The sequence below is a fragment of the Leucopleurus acutus genome (assembly GCF_964270905.1).
Source record: "Leucopleurus acutus genome assembly, chromosome: 21".
NCBI lineage: Eukaryota > Metazoa > Chordata > Mammalia > Artiodactyla > Delphinidae > Leucopleurus > Leucopleurus acutus.
This window is the reverse complement of record NC_139163.1, coordinates 9,676,339-9,692,199: the sequence shown is the minus strand read 5'-3', so window position 1 is coordinate 9,692,199 and position 15,861 is coordinate 9,676,339. Positions and strand designations below refer to the sequence as shown.

The 15,861-nt window shown below is 43.0% G+C and overlaps 1 protein-coding gene across 1 annotated transcript in view; it reads right to left on the bottom strand.

The window, feature by feature from the left end:
* Positions 1-1,509: 1,509 nt before the first annotated feature.
* The window catches only part of CSMD1 (CUB and Sushi multiple domains 1), a gene marked incomplete at its 3' end in the record, with an annotated part of 1,744,596 nt that continues 1,730,244 nt past the window's right edge, over positions 1,510-15,861 (bottom strand). The window contains exons 65-70 of the mRNA XM_082863948.1: positions 15,641-15,685; positions 12,634-12,795; positions 8,952-9,064; positions 8,084-8,171; positions 1,763-1,895; positions 1,510-1,669 (exon numbers count right to left, since the gene is read on the bottom strand). Of these exons, the coding sequence (XP_082720074.1) occupies positions 1,510-1,669; positions 1,763-1,895; positions 8,084-8,171; positions 8,952-9,064; positions 12,634-12,795; positions 15,641-15,685 (701 nt within the window). The remainder of the gene's footprint in view (positions 1,670-1,762; positions 1,896-8,083; positions 8,172-8,951; positions 9,065-12,633; positions 12,796-15,640; positions 15,686-15,861) is intronic.

Genomic DNA, 15,861 nt, shown 5'->3' with positions numbered 1-15,861 from the left:
AAACAGCCATAAGGACTCCAGGCTGCAAGACAGATCTCGGTCCTGTGGCCAGGCTGGCCGGAGGGAAAGGAGCAGAGAACTCAGCATAGTACCCTGGAGTTCAACGCTGTGGGGTGTGAAAGGCCGGAGGAACCAGAGGAGGTTGGCCGTGCCTCCTGACGGCTGTGCCCCTTCAAACAGGCAACAGAACAGTGAGCGCCCAGTGGGTGAGAGCGACTAAAATGTTCGGATCGAAACTTCTGAAGGAGTGAGCTATTATCTTGACTTTTTTGTTTTGTTTTTCACTTTTGAATTCTCATTGTCGCATCTTCTACTTCGTGTTTGGATTTTATCCACGTGGGGGGAATCACACCTATTTTATTTATACTGCAATTCATAATTTACCTATGATGAATTTTAAACTTGAAGTCACTGAAATTTTCTTTCCATCTGGAATTATAAAGCATGAAACAAAAGACTAAGTAATACATAAATTATGTCATCGGGAAAGAAGAGTGGGTGTGACTTTTCCTTGCCTCTAAAGGACACTTGATATTTTGATCCTGAACCTTTTCCACTATATTCCGGGGCTACTGTGGTTCACCATCCTTCAACGCGGTAACAGACAGTGATGGCAGCGAAAGGAAAAAATCACAATGCGCAAGGGAAGACCGTGCTGTGAGCCAAAACCCACAGGTTCTGAGTGTGAGCGACTAAAATAAATTACTATTCACATCTGTACACGGCAAATAGAACATGCTGCAAACCTGCTCGGAAGTAGCGTGAGAGCGACGATCACGGGAGGTGACAGGACTAAAGAAAACACGTGGGAAATAAAAAGGCCTCTTTTTTTCCTCATCGGACATTTTCAGTGAATTCAGCACATCTATGAAGCTAAAAGAAAGCAATAATAAAATAAATCTCTTCAATACTCTTTTTCCTTTTAAAACCTGTGCCGCATCTGGGGCTGTGTTTTCTTTTTCTAACGCGCCAACTAAACCCTGCGGGTGGAATGCTTAGCTTGACAGCTTATATACAATGGAGAGTGTGTGGAAACCCCGTGTGAATAGTTTATTTATCAGAATCTTAGTCATTCAGAACACACTAGTGCAAAAAATTGTGCATCAAAACTTCTGCAAGAGAACAGCTGAGTGGGAAATTTGCAGATGGCCCTGGGGATGGACCCCGAGGTGAGCTGCGGGTCCCTCGAAGCTCGTCCGGTCTCGGCAGGGACGGCGTGAAGCGTCTGCAGGTGTGTGCGGCTACCAGAAAGGGGTCTTCTTCAAGAGGGCTTTTTTTTTTTTTCTCCAGAATATTCGTATTCATGGGGATTGAGAAAAACAAACCAAACCCATACCGCGGTGCTACCGTCTGTCACCGCGCCCGGAGGCCGCCGGGGAGGGGAGGCCAGGGGCCGCTCCCCGGACGGGGTCCGTCGGCGGCGGGAGAGCGGGGTGAGGGAGGCCCTGTGGCCCCTGTGGTCCCTGCCGTCCGCGTCGGAGGAGTGGCTATGGGCGGCCGGCCCGAGCGCTACACCACGGTGCACACCGTGTTCAGGGTCGTGTCGAAGCGCACGGCCTTGGCCTCGGTGGGCTTCAAGTTCGTGTCGTACATGGGGTTCTCGAAGGAGGCCTGCCCGTTGCTGCTCTCGTGGCCGGCGTAGCCGTTGTACTGGACCTTCGGCCTCGCTCTGCGGGCGAGAGGCAAGGGGGGGACGAGCTGTCAGGGCCTCAGGGCCTCAGGAGGAGCCCCGACGCCCGCGAGCGGGGTGTCGCCACGTTACCTGTGCTTGTGGAGGTGAAACGCGAGCCCGGAGAGAACGAGCGCGGAGAGCGGGGCCAGGATGGCGGCCGCGACGGAGCCGCTGCTGGCGCCGCGCTGGGGGCGCGCGGGGTCTGGAGCCGAGCTTCGGGCGCCTGGAAGAGAGAGCAGCTTTTACCCTGCAGTCGGGCCCCGAGCCTGCCCGGGGCGCTCTGCGGCGGGCGTGGGAGCGCGTGCACACGGCGAGGAGGTGCAGGGGACCCGCCGGGGCTCCCTTCCGGAAGCCCACCTTCCCGATGGCGAGGACGCGAAGCCCGCTTCCCGCCCGCTGACGCGCAGCGACGCCGGGAGAGGTTCGCGTCCGCACTGCGCGGGGCAAAGGCGCCGTCGCCCGACCTCCCCTGAGGCTGCGGACACCGCGTGCGCGCGGCCGTGTCTCTCTATGGGATGGGCAGTGCCTGCTGTTGCCTCCTGCTCTAAGACGCAGCCTCAGCAAGATGTGCCACTGAAGTTACATAAAGAGCCCAGGTCTCTATAAAGAGGGCGTCACACTCATCATAGGTGAGCATCAAGGTGCCATCTCCCTTTATTTGGGTAGATTCCAAAATTCACTACAGAGTTTAGAAATGATCAAAGAATGCAACTCGGCGTTATGAAGCAGGCTTCTATGAGGACACAAAAATGTGATTTCTGTCAATTAGAAGGGAAGGCAGGTGTAAACATCTCAAACATCACGAAGGTGATATAATCATTAACGCTCTGTATCTGTGCCGTGGCAGATATATGCACGGCATTGAGAAAGATGCAAACATTAAACATTCTAATCAGAAACCATTTATTGATTATTGCCAAATAATGCAGTTGATTCTTGAAGAATTTACTTATAAACTGCAATTTGAAATGTATCTGGCTTACTTGCATGGAACCACTCAATGCACGCTTGTGATCAGTTATCATTGGGGTCATCTGAATACAGCAGAATTGTTAGAAAGAAGCTGACCTTGTTTTAGAAGTATATTTCCAGAACTTATGGGATGTTTCTTGTTTCTTTCTTTTTTTTTACAAACCACAGATACAAAGAAACAATCAAATATTTAAAATAATTAAAGAGCCTTTTAAAGAAAACAATCTTGAATTTTCAAATAAAAACCTAAAAATAATATATTTGTCGTCTCCTTCAACAGGTGCAGGATTATGCTACTCCCTGCCACCTTCAGGTCTAATATAAATGTATTTTGTCCTGGATGTTGGCACTTTGTAAATTAACCACATCTTTTGGCGATCCTTCCGTATTGGCACATATGAATCAGATTTAATTTTTCATTTCCAGATGCATTCACCAGCTGCCATGCAAGGGGAAAACGCCACATACTTGTTCTCCTAAATCTCAGCATCCGGGTGATGGGCATGTGAGCAGAGTTAAGCCAATGGGAAGCTCCCCGCCGCCCCCAGGCGTCGAGTTTGGCACGAGTGATGCAGAGGCTCCTAAGACAGTTTAGAATTGGGTCCTGAGGCTGGGGTGAGGCTGGGGTGGGGTGGGGCTAGAGCCCTGGGGACCCCATCAAGTGCTGCCTGGTGGTGCTTCCAGCCACCACCGGCCTGTCCTGGGGCAGCGCGCAGCAGAAACACACAGCCACCAGGGGTGGCGCTGTCCAGCAGGGAGAAACGCGGTGCTGCTCAAAGGGCACCAACTCCATGGTTTTGTCGTGAGAGTTAAACGTCAGATCTCCACTACTTAGAACAATGCGTGGCACGTAGCAAAAGTTTCCCAGGACCCACATTTACTAGAATGTAAGTTGCACTACGCCAGGGCAGTTTTTTGGCCAGCTTTCCTCTTGAGTGCCCGGTGCCTACAGGAGAACCTAGAACACGATTGTTGCTCAATATATATTTGAGGAATGAAAAAATGGTACTGTCTTTGGAGTAGTTCAACGTCCGATGGTTTCCATAAATTACCATGGCTCATTCTCCAAGTGTTTATAATTCTGTGCATCTCTTTGCCTCATTCTAATAAATTTGTAGCCTGCTTAAATTAACCAAGGCTATTTTCTGTTATGTGCAAATAAGACTATACATTTTTGGCCATAATAGATATCAGACTTCCAGTTAATAAAATCCTGGATAATGGACCTGCCACAGGAGACCTCACATCATAACACAGGGCAACATAAAAGGTCTTTGTGAATTAAACTCCTGACTTCACTCTGATATTATTATGCTGTCTGGAGCTCCTAGTTAATTTCAATTATTTACCTGTGTTTTAATAATTTAAAGGGTAATGCATGCACATGATATTAATTAAAATGGCATAAGCGGATATCAAAACAAATACTATAAAGACGATGGAAATAAAGGGTCACTCCTTGCCCTTTTACACTAGTTTTCCTCTTTATGATTGACGAGGTTTTTGCTTTTGTTTGTGTTTTAGTGTCCTTTTCACAATGTACTGTTAATATATATGATTATTTCTCTTTTCTTACTTTCCTAAAATATGACGATACTATTTACATTTTTTGTATTTGGCTTTTTAAACCTAACCATATATTCGTGAGTTTCTTCCATCTGTGCATGTGAATTTAATTGTTTTCACGTGTGCAGCATTCTGTTAATTGGCTATGCCAGCATTTATTTAGCCAGTCTACTGCTGAAGAACGTTTAGGCCATTTCTAGGTCTTTTTCTATGATGCCGCCATGAAATTCTTTTTCTACAGCGATACATCAGCAGGAGTCTGAATATACAGGATAAATTCTAAGCAGTAGAATCACAGCCTAGCAGAATGTTAACTTGTAGTGTTGCTAAGTCTTCCCTACTTGCTCTCCAAAGTGGGGTCCCAGTTTCACTCCAACCCCTGTCTTAGGAGGCACCTGGATGGCTGTACCCCATCTACCTGCCACCCTCCTTTCCCTTCCCTCTCCACCTCCCTCCTTTCCTTCCATTGCCCCTCCTTCCCTATTATTATCACTACTTGCTAATAAACCAAACACAGCGTGTAGTTTTTCTCAGTTCCATTTCTTAAGAATGCAGTGAGCATCTTTTCACATTATAGGCTGGGCCATTCAGTTTTTTTAAAGAGCATTATTGAAAGAAATCCACATACTACAGAATGCACCCTTTTAATGCATACATACAATGCAAGGGGTCTTTTACTATTAAAACCTGGGGGTTTTGTGCTGCAAGGATCACCACAATCTACGTGAGAACACTGCTGCCTCCCCTAAAAGAAAGCGGTACCCTTACAGTCATCCCTCACCCTCTGTACCCCAGCCTCAGCTTTAGGCAACCACTCACCCACTCTCTGTCTATATACATTCACCTGTTCTGCATACAGCATATAAATGCAATCATACAATATGTGTTTTCTGGTGAATGGCTTCTCTTACTTAGCGTAATGTTTTCAAGATAATATTCCATTGGGTGGAGGCACCACATTTTGTTGCTCCATTCATTAGTTGATGGACATTTGGGTTGTTTCTACATTTGGACAATTAGGAAAAACGCTGGTATAAACATTCGAGTACTAATTTGTGTGTGAACATGTTTTTAGTTCTGTTGCCTATACATGTTGGAGTGGAACTGCTGAATCTTGTGGTTACGCCATGTTTTACCTACTTGAACTACCGGGCTGTTTTCCACAGCAGCTGCGCCATTTTTATCAGTACTTTCCCATCAGCAAAGTACGAGCGCTCCAGTTTCTGCACAGCCCTGCCTCCACTGGTTTCTTGTCTTTATGATCTGAGCCGTCCTGGTGGGTGTGAAGTGGTTTTGATTTGTGTCTCCCTAATGATTAATGATGTTCAGGATCTTTTCATTTGCTTATTGGTGATTTTTATGTCTTTGTTGAAATGCCTATTTAAATTCGTTGGCAAAGTTTTAGTTAGGTTATTTGCCTATGTACTGTTTAGCCGTAAGGGTTTATACATTCTGGACACAAGTGCCTTGTTAGATACATGGCTTGCACCTTCTCCCCTCCTGATTGTATATATTTGGGGGAGGGGATTCAATTTTAATGGGAAAACCAATTTATTTTTCAGTTTCTTACACAAGTTTTTGCATCAGAGTTAGTTGTCTTTCAAACTAACTTCGTTTAGTGTCCGTTTAATGATAATCACATTTTTTTCCAGTTTATCTACTGACTGGAGACAATTAAGAGGTTGTTTATTTTTAACCATAAAAATAGAGTGTAGCTGTAATTCTTAAATGAATGGTCATTGTTGAAGTATTACTTAAACATAGACGTTTCTAATTAGTTGAATGGGAGACTCGCTTGTGATTCAAATTATTTTGTGAGGCAAATTGTTTTTCCTGACAATAAGCTCATCATCACATGAGAAGAAAGATTACTTGTTAAAGCAAGCTGTTATTTTGTTAGATTAAAAAGAAATGGAGCAATGCAAAGAAAATTTGCAATAGCAAAGTGACGGTTTGGGTCAGGCTCATTGGATGAGTAAATGCAGACATCCACAGAGTATCCTGCACAGCTTGCTGGGGTGCCTTTAGACAAAATTACTAGAGCGTGTGCATCGGGGAGAAAGGAGGGCAAATAACTACAGGGTTTGGCTCAGAGCAAAAGAAAACTTTACCCATCATTAGTGTTGGTCTATTTCATTATCTCAAAATAATATAACCCCATTTAAAAAATCATCTCAGCCATCGCAGACATTATAAGTTAAAGATCTTCTATTTAAAAGTTCTTAGTTTGGAAAGGTGGATTTAGAGTATTTTATGATTCAATGTCCCTTTTGGTCAAGTTTTTTGTTTTTTAAGCATGATATTATACAGGTTGGCATATATTTCCTTTGGAATCCCCTGGTATATTGATAAAAGTTTTTTTTTAAATATTTATGTATTTATTTATTTACTTGGTTGCACCAGGCCTTAGTTGTGGCAGTCAGGCTCCTTAGTTGCGGCTCCAGGTCTCCTTAGTTGTGGCATGCGAACTCTTACTTGCAGCATGCACGTGGGATCTAGTTCCCTGACCAGGGATCGAACCTGGGCCCCCTGCACTGGAAGCGTGGAGTCTTATCCACTGTGCCACCAGGGAAGTCCCTGATAAAAGTTTTATGAAATGAATTCATCAGTGACAATCATCACCAAATATTACACTTGTGTTCCTCTGACAGGTTGCTCTGGCATCAAATCCTACATAGCAATATTCCTCTCTATAAAATTAATGTTAGTAGAATTCCGTAAGTAAAGTATAAAGTAGTTGATAACTATTCAGGAGAAATGCGGTGCTCATCTCATTACAAAAAAAATGAATCTTCTCATTTGTGTTAATAGCAACACAAGTAAAGACATGTGTGAAAAGAGCTTTAGCACAAAGCAAACCCTCATTGACTCTTAATCTTCACAGCAACCAGGAACTGACTTCTCTACTGAGATTTCAGATGAAGAAACAGGCTCAAGAATATTATAATTCATCCTAGATTACAAAACTAGCACATAGACGAGGTAAGCTTCACATCGAGTGATCGTTTTTCATACATTTTTCTTGTCGGATTACTGAGACGTAATCAAGTATTTGAGAAAGAGATAAAGAAGGAAGACAGGCATATTTGCCCCGTCTGTCTGTCTAGAGCAAACTTTTTTCTCATAACTAAGTCGGGAACACCTTTCCACATCAATATGTTATCTTTGTTTCTTTAATGAAATATACTGAATTAAATTGTTTTCTCTTTAATGTAAATTGATGTAAGCAATTTATTTATGATAGATGTGTGAGATACGCAGATTATTTCTAATTTCAACTATTTAAAGTAGTCCTGCTGTAGATATACCTGAATATGCAAAAAATAACGGTCACTCTTGTCTGATTAAAAATTTTAGGGATAGAACTGTCGATGAAAGAATACCGTCAAATTGCACACATCTACTCATACACCCACCAAAAATGAACACCCAGGTGCTTGTTTCTACTGTCCACCCCAAACCATTTTTAAGAAACTCTGACATTCTCATAGCTAAAAATGATCTTTGTTGTCATAATACATATTTTTGAAGTTAAAGATCTTTTCATATTTGTTGGACATTTTAGTTCGTCTTATAATTTTCTTAAGGTAATATAGTTAATTCTTTAATTGTGTTTCATCTTTGCTTTTTTCCCTTATTTCAAATTATCTCTTTGTATATTAATTCCATGTCTGGCATATTTATTGCAGCTGGTATTGTCTATTTTGCTATTCAAAAGAAGGGTTTTTTTCATCCAGCTGTAAAATGTGAGTCTCTCCCATCATTTTTGTTTCTGTTTCTTTCAGAGTCATGACCTTTCCGTCACACTCAACTTAATCATCTGAAGGCCAACCTGATTTATGCTTTGAAAAACAACGTAAGTGCAGAGTGTACCTTGCCTTTCCAGCTTGAACTTCCCAAAATCTTTTCCATGTATGTCACCTTGGAAAGTAAATCCTCCTCTTTCAAGTCCGGATGATACCTGATAACGCATGAAAAGGAAAAACAATGCATAACAAGGATTAATGATAATCTCTTCTTTTATCATAATATAAATATTATTTCTATTTAGAAAGTAAAGGTTAACTATTTAAAAACATTTGTCATTCCTTCAAGGTACCCACTTATAGTTAGAAATTGAAAAATACAGACATGAACTTCAACTAACAAATAAATTCTCTCTCTTGTTTTGATCTCAAAAACAGTAGTTTTTTACAACATATATATAGGTTAAGTACCCTTGGTAAACGGGGACACACATATGAATTACATCAGAACCTACATTATGTAAAACTCGCTGTGTCACAGCTACTGTCTCGTGTACCTCACGTGAGGCCGTTTACCCTCTAGTTAGATGATGAATTAAAGCAGAAGCAAAGGGTTAACTTGCAAGGAAGAAAGTGAAGGGGGCGTCTTAAATCTCTGTTTATCTGGGGATGCTACCTTTTAGAACTTTCGGGGTGGTTACCAGTGGCCTTGGAAAGAGTTTGGTCCCTACCCTTACGGTGGGATGTGGCCTGGATCTAAGCTCTCTGGCAGGAACAGCCCATTTGCTCCTGGCCAGTTTGTTTCTCATTTCAGAGACAGGTTTCTTCCATCATACAATGAAGAGGTGAAGTGGCCACGCAGCTGGGATGAGGGCCGGCTGAGTTTTCTCTGGGCAGACAGGACCTGACCAGGTCCTCTCGGAAAGGAATCCCCCTTGGCGCCCCCAGCTCTGCGCAGACGCGGTGATTAGAAAACCCTCCTAGGAAGTACTCACGTAACCATCCAGTCCCCAGTTGTCGTTTTCAAAGTTGCTGACAAAAATATCCACTGGGCCTTTAATTTGAAAAGCTTTCAGAAGTAAGTGGGCCTCTTCCTTCTTGTAAACGCCTAGGAAAGGATCAGGGGGTTATTCTTACAACATGGGGATGCTTATGAGTCAGTAATGCAGGCATTCGATCCGTTTGATTTGGAATATGGTACAGAGATGATAACGTTTTAAATCACAGAGATTAATATTTTTATTTTTAAATTTTAGCTTCAGCACTTTTTTCCTAAAAATCACTTCTTATGAAAGTCCTTGTCTTATCTTTAAGTATTATCTATTTCACTCAATTCAACATCTCTACCCCACAGAAAGAACAAAAGTAATATGCATTCAGTTAATTAATTTTTTAAATCCAGCATTTTTTTTTTTTTTTTTTTGCGGTACGTAGGCCTCTCACTGTTGTGGCCTCTCCCGTTGCGGAGCACAGGCTCTGGACGTGCAGGCTCAGCAGCCATGGCTCACGGGCCCAGCCGCTCCACGGCATGTGGGATCTTCCCGGACCGGGGCACGAACCTGTGTCCCCTGGATCGGCAGGCAGACTCTCAACCACTGCGCCACCAGGGAAGCCCTAAATCCAGCATTTTATTCATATTTTACTCACTTCTGAGGACAGGCGTATGTAGAAAAAAAAGAGACCATAACCTAGGAGATTAAACTACTGTGTATGAACTAAACAAGCTACAAAAATGTATTGCACAGCACAGGGAATATAACCAATATTTTATAATAACTTTAAATGGGAATTCATCTATAAAAATCTTGAATCATGGGCTTCACGGTGGCACAGTGGTTAAGAATCTGCCTGCCAATGCAGGGGACATGGGTTCGAGCCCTGGTCCAGGAAGATCCCACATGCCACAGATCAACTAAGCCCGTGCGCCACAACTACTGAGTCTGCGCTCTAGAGCCTGCGAGCCACAACTACTGAGCCCGTGTGCCACTACTGCTGAAGCCCGCACGCCTAGAGCCCGTGCTCTGCAACAAGAGAAGCCACCACAATGAGAAGCCTGTGCACCACAACGAAGAGTAGCCCCCGCTCGCCGCAACTAGAGAAAGCCCGCGCTCAGCAACAAAGACCCAATGCAGCCAAAAATAAATAAATAAATTTATTAAAAAAATATTGAATCACTAAAAAGTGACAATTGTGATAAAGACAACTATGTTGAAAACACACACGGGGAGTTAGTACAAAATTATCATAAAATTTCAACATGGGGAAAAAAATAAATACTTGTAAATCAATATAAAAAAAGAGAGACCAAAACAATAACCCCAAATATAGCTACTTATACAGATGAATTGCACTTACTAAAATGAAATGAGCAGCAGGGTGGCCAAAGGGTGATGGACATACTTGTGGAGCCCGTGAGACCTTGGGCGTGAAGTGATTGACAGTCACACCTCTTAGCTACTCATGAGCTCCTCAGAATGACTGCTGAGTGGTATTGCCCAGGGGTGTCACGGTGTGGCAAGGGGGAGAATGTGTTTGCAGCTATGGCTAGTTCCCTACTCAGAGGAGGCTAAATAAGTAAAGAAACAAACAGATATTAAATAATAATAATGAACCCAAATGTCTTCTGTGTAGAGAGGCAGGTTCAAGGGAAAAATCATGGTGTTCACTTCAGGGACTCCAGCAGTTCATTCCCAGCAACTCCCATTAGAAAAGTGAAACTCTAACATCACAGAAGAGTCTCCACTGGCCCATCGCACAGGATGGAAGGGGACCCACGGACAAGAAGGACCACCTATCATGTCCACCATCAGCAGCTCTGTGTTTCTGGCATCCAGTTTAACCTCTAAAACTCTGAACCCCACTTTATACTCTATCAGCAGAAATAAACTATATATTAGGCAACTTTTACGGTGATGAAATGAGAGCACTCAGCAGACCACCAGGGCCCCAGCTGGCCCTCCGTGGACATTAGTTTCCCTCCTTCCTCCACAACCCCTCCTATTGAGAACACACGTGGCAGGTGGACTTATATCCACTTGGGACTCAGCCAGAACAACCCTTGATCCACTCGCTTCCCCAAATCCAAACCAGAGATTTCCCAACACTTATCCATGGACATCAGTTGCATCAAAACCACACTAGAGCCTTTTCTTTGGGGAAAAAAAAAAATCCAAACTCCACGAAGAGAAATAGTATCTAAAGGAGGTGGGTGAGAGCCTAAGAAATCTGAATGTTTTACAAAGTCTCGGTTTGTTCTGACACAGGACTAGACTTGGGCACCTGGTCTAAATCACTTATACATTCACAGGGTCAAGACGCAAAGCACTTTTGGGGCCCCTGGACCACAAATTCATAAATATGTACCTGTTTAAAAATCTTTGAGTGTGAATTATTTTTCTTTTCCTAAATCCAGAGTATGTGTACCATTTTTAGATGTTTTCCCATCCAAGGAAGCAGGAAAGTGAGGCGTCAGGGCCGGGGAGAAGTCCTGACCTGCCCTCACACTTCCTAGAGATGAATCCTTGTCTGTCTGGTAACTAGGGAGTGTGCGGGTACCATCAGGGGCCCCTTGGTGTTCAGAACCAGTGCTGGGGCTTGTGGACAACTCAGAGTCTGATCCCCTCAGGAGTCAGTCTATAGAAAAAGACACATGGTCGTCAGAAGTGAGATAACTGAAAAAACAAAACGCACTAGATTCAGTCATGAAGGTAATTCTGTGTCTTATTGGTTGAGAGCCTGGGCTCGAGATTCTAATCGCTGAGATTCTGATGGCAGAGCTCAAATCCTACTTCTGTCATATCCACTTAGCAAGGCCACTGAATTTCCCTGAGTGTCTCTCTTTTTTAATCAGCAAAAAAAAAAAAAAAAGTGTTTAATAAGAATACACCACAAGGGCTTCCCTGGTGGCACAGTGGTTGAGAATCTGCTTGCCAATGCAGGGGACACGGGTTCGAGCCCTGGTCTGGGAAGATCCCACATGCCGTGGAACAACTAGGCCCGTGAGCCACAACTACTGTGCCTGCGCGTCTGGAGCCTGTGCTCCGCAACAAGAGAGGCCGCGACAGTGAGATGCCCGCGTACCGCGATGAAGAGTGGCCCCCACTTGCCACAACTAGAGAAAGCCCTCGCACAGAAATGGAGACCCAACACAGCCATAAATAAATAAATTAATTAAAGACTCCTTTCCCTTGTACAATTCTCACCCTTAAAAAAAAAAAGAATACACCACAAGATGGATGTAAGAACGAAAAGCACAGTGTGTATATAAAGCACTTAAAATAGTGAGTGTCTGGCATATAAATCAGCTATTGCTCTATTAACTGAGATACATCAATAAAAACTCACCAAATGAGTTAGAAGAGAGAGAGAAAGAGAAGAGCAAAAGAATGAATTCTGGAGACATGAATATCTGGACATAAATCTTACATCTTTGACTTAAGACGATCTGTGTGTCACCTTGAGCTCATTAATTCACTTTTCTGTACTGGTTTTGTAATCTTTAAAATGAGACAATAGTACCACCCTGTCCTGGTTACTGAGATGATCCAGTGAGATGCAGCAGATGCAAAGCCAAGGTAACGTTAACCAGCACTTAACGCGCGTTGGCGCCCTCTCTGCGAGAAGCAGGAGGGTCTGCCCGTGCTCACATCCGGGCTAGTGAAACCCCTCGGCACCTACCTGCCAACTTCAGCTCCCCCTGGGCGGCTTCAACGAAGGTTGCGTTCACCTTGCTGCTTGTTGCGTTGAACCAGTCAACAGTTAGGGTTGCAGGCTGTCTTTTCCCTAAATATTCGTAATATCCCTTCCACACTGAATGGATGAAAAATACATCTGAAGGAACTGTGGGGGAGAAAAGGTGACTGTTAGCACCCACAGAAAAATTCCACTTGGATATCCTAACACACAGAAGGTACAACGTTGTTCATTAAGACAGCACAGCAGTGACAGTGATGGAGACAAAGATGGTCTATCTGCGTGTCCCTGCACAGCAGGGGTGAAAATCACATGACCCGAGCAGGGAGCAGGGACAGTACTGTGAGATGCAAATACACATCTGTCACCTGGTCGGAAAAATCTTGTAGATGCCAGCGCACACCTATTCTACCAGGTCTGGCAAGGCCAGAGTGCAGGGTGAATTGGGACTCCCGGTATTAGGTTAGATTGTATCAGGCTTAATAAATACATTAAACGGACCTGGAAAATCACTACTGATACTTCATTTAGTATCTAAGTCTACTTACTTTGGAAAGACTTAGGAGGCTCAGAAGAAGTGACAGCATCTGTCAGGAGCCTTCTGCCCTCAAAAAGCCTGCATTTCAAAGCACCACCATGACTGCACAGACCCAGCGTATGAAGACAAAGATGTTTTATTTCTTGAGGTCTTTATTTTGTAAGTAGAGCCAATCTCTCATCTCTCTCTTCTACTCTTTAATCTCATTATAAAAAAATAGTCCAGTGTTGGTAAGAAAGCTAGATTAAATGATGTCAGATGGCATCTTTTAAGTTCAGAAACAAAAGGCAAAAAGTCTTCTTAAAATATTACAAGTCGTCTGGGACAGGAATTCTTGCAAAGATTATTGAGCTATTCTCTCTTTTCACTGGTTAGAAAAAAATTATTTTTCACATTTCTGCTAATAAATATGCATAAAATCCTGATACTTTTACAATATTGATATAAAATTTTACAGGGTAATTGAGATAAATCTACATCAATGATGCCACTAAATTTCTATTTGCTTTTTGTCTCATGATGTGTGTAAACTGTTTAACTGGACAAGATCCACCATGAGTGGAATTGGTCAGAACATATTGTTGGACTTCCTAGGTAGAAAGAAAGATATGTGTCTCCCTAAACATATTTTTTAGCAAATGCACTTATGGCAACACGTGAGGAGGACAAAGCATAGTGTCCCTTTTCTTTCCAGTCCCATTGGCCATTGCCCGTCTTCCCAGACAGGCTGACCCTGTAAGACATCACCTAGTGACAGAAGAGTCGGAGAACAGATGTCATCACTTCCTATGGCTTTGATGGACCCAACTTCCTAATGATAATAATTTTAAAAATTGAATAAGTTTGAAGCAGAGCTATGACACAGGCATCTGACAGAGTTGCTGATTGATCAGTGACACTGAACAGGTCTGCCCGTCGTCAGCAGCGTCACTGAGCCACACCCTTAATCAGCAAAGCCCAAAATGCCTTGTCAGCCTTTTCTAAAATAAACAGCCTTTAAAACAACGTCAAGATTGTTTTCCCTAATCAGAACGCATACACTGAACTGGAGCTGTGAATGCACTTGTTTGGGCCTCGCACTTAGGTCCCTCTCGTTGGTGGATCTGAGTGGGTCGGCCTGGCTGGTCTGCCCAGTGGCTGGTCTGTGTCCCGCTGTGACCGTCGGGGACATGGAAGATGATCTTTTCGGGTCTCTGTCCTCTGGCCTGTTGCTGGTGGTTTGCAGTGTGCTGTAACCACCGACAGGGGAGGTGCTAGATGGTGCCCCCTAAACAAACACCCCTGTTGAATCAGTGCTTCCCTTCAGAGAGGGCAGGGCGCGCTGACGGGGTGTCTGCAGCTTCAGAAGAGCCTGCAGGCTTTTCACGACCACGCAGCAAACAGAACGGGACAAACACACCAGCACCACCAGCACCACCAGCACCGACTGTGTCGTTTTATTGAAGAAAATGTTGCCTCTATACAGCATTGATTTCTGTATTTGATATGTATAAATAACATTTACACAGAATCCTCCAGAAGCTTTTTTTAAGGTAGATTTTATACTTCGCGGTGTACATTGGATGGATTCCTTTAACTATGCTGGAACTTTTTGCCTCATCTAAGAATTAAATGCAAAACCCAGCACTGTGACTTAACTACAGCATTCCACATACTCTTTCCACCTTTGATCCTGAAACGGAGCTTTATGTCTGAGAAACAAGGGCGAAAACCTGAGTAAGGAAAACACCAGAAAAGGGACCTTATATATTTATAAATGTTTTCTGTTTCTGTTAAACTTTTTTTAAAGTTTGACTTACATTATAATTTGGGGACACATTGTATTGTTTAAATATTCTCTAAATTTATAACATAGACACAATAGGCCAGGTGATTTGGAGTAATGAACATCTTCGTTAGGAAATAAAGCTGCATCTTTCCCATCTGCTATGGCATGCATTAAGCAAGGTACCACACACAACAAGAAGCGATAATTAACATATTCGGAGGCAGAGGATGTCTGAATTACAGAGATACTTGGGGAAAAAAATGGAGCCCCGCATCTGAATTGCTCGAATTCACAGCTGATGCTGTCATAAAGCGTCCTTCACTGTAGCTTCCGCATTTGGAGGAAAGAATCACAACCCTCTTTATAAGGCTCTCCATTATACCACATTCTGGGTCAATATTTGATGTCCATTTCTGCCTACAAAATGCCTAAGGCACCTTTTAATAAAACAGTGTGTGACAAGGACAAAGGTTTTCCTTTTAAGTATTGTTCCATTAACAAGCCATAGTCATGAGAGAAAGAGGAATCTGTGTAGGCTTGGTGTTTTAAATAATTGAAACATTAACTTGTTCATCGACTAATGGCATCAGAAATTTGCATGTTAAAATTTGTTTCACTGCACAGAGTATAGTAGAGAACAAATCACTTTATTTGATTTAAATCTATAACTGTTCTGGTATACAAACCTGGAGTTTTAGTTACTGTTTCATTAACTTCTCTCACTCCTTTACCTACAAGTAAAAAGACAAATTATCACTTTCAAAAAACATTTATTTTCGAATAAGTTTGAAAAAATGTCAAATTGAAGCAATGTTCCTTTCTCCAGATTTCTTGAATGCACAAAATAGGAATATCTTACACATATCCATTTTAAACCCTTATATTCACAGCAGAATATCCTTTGCTT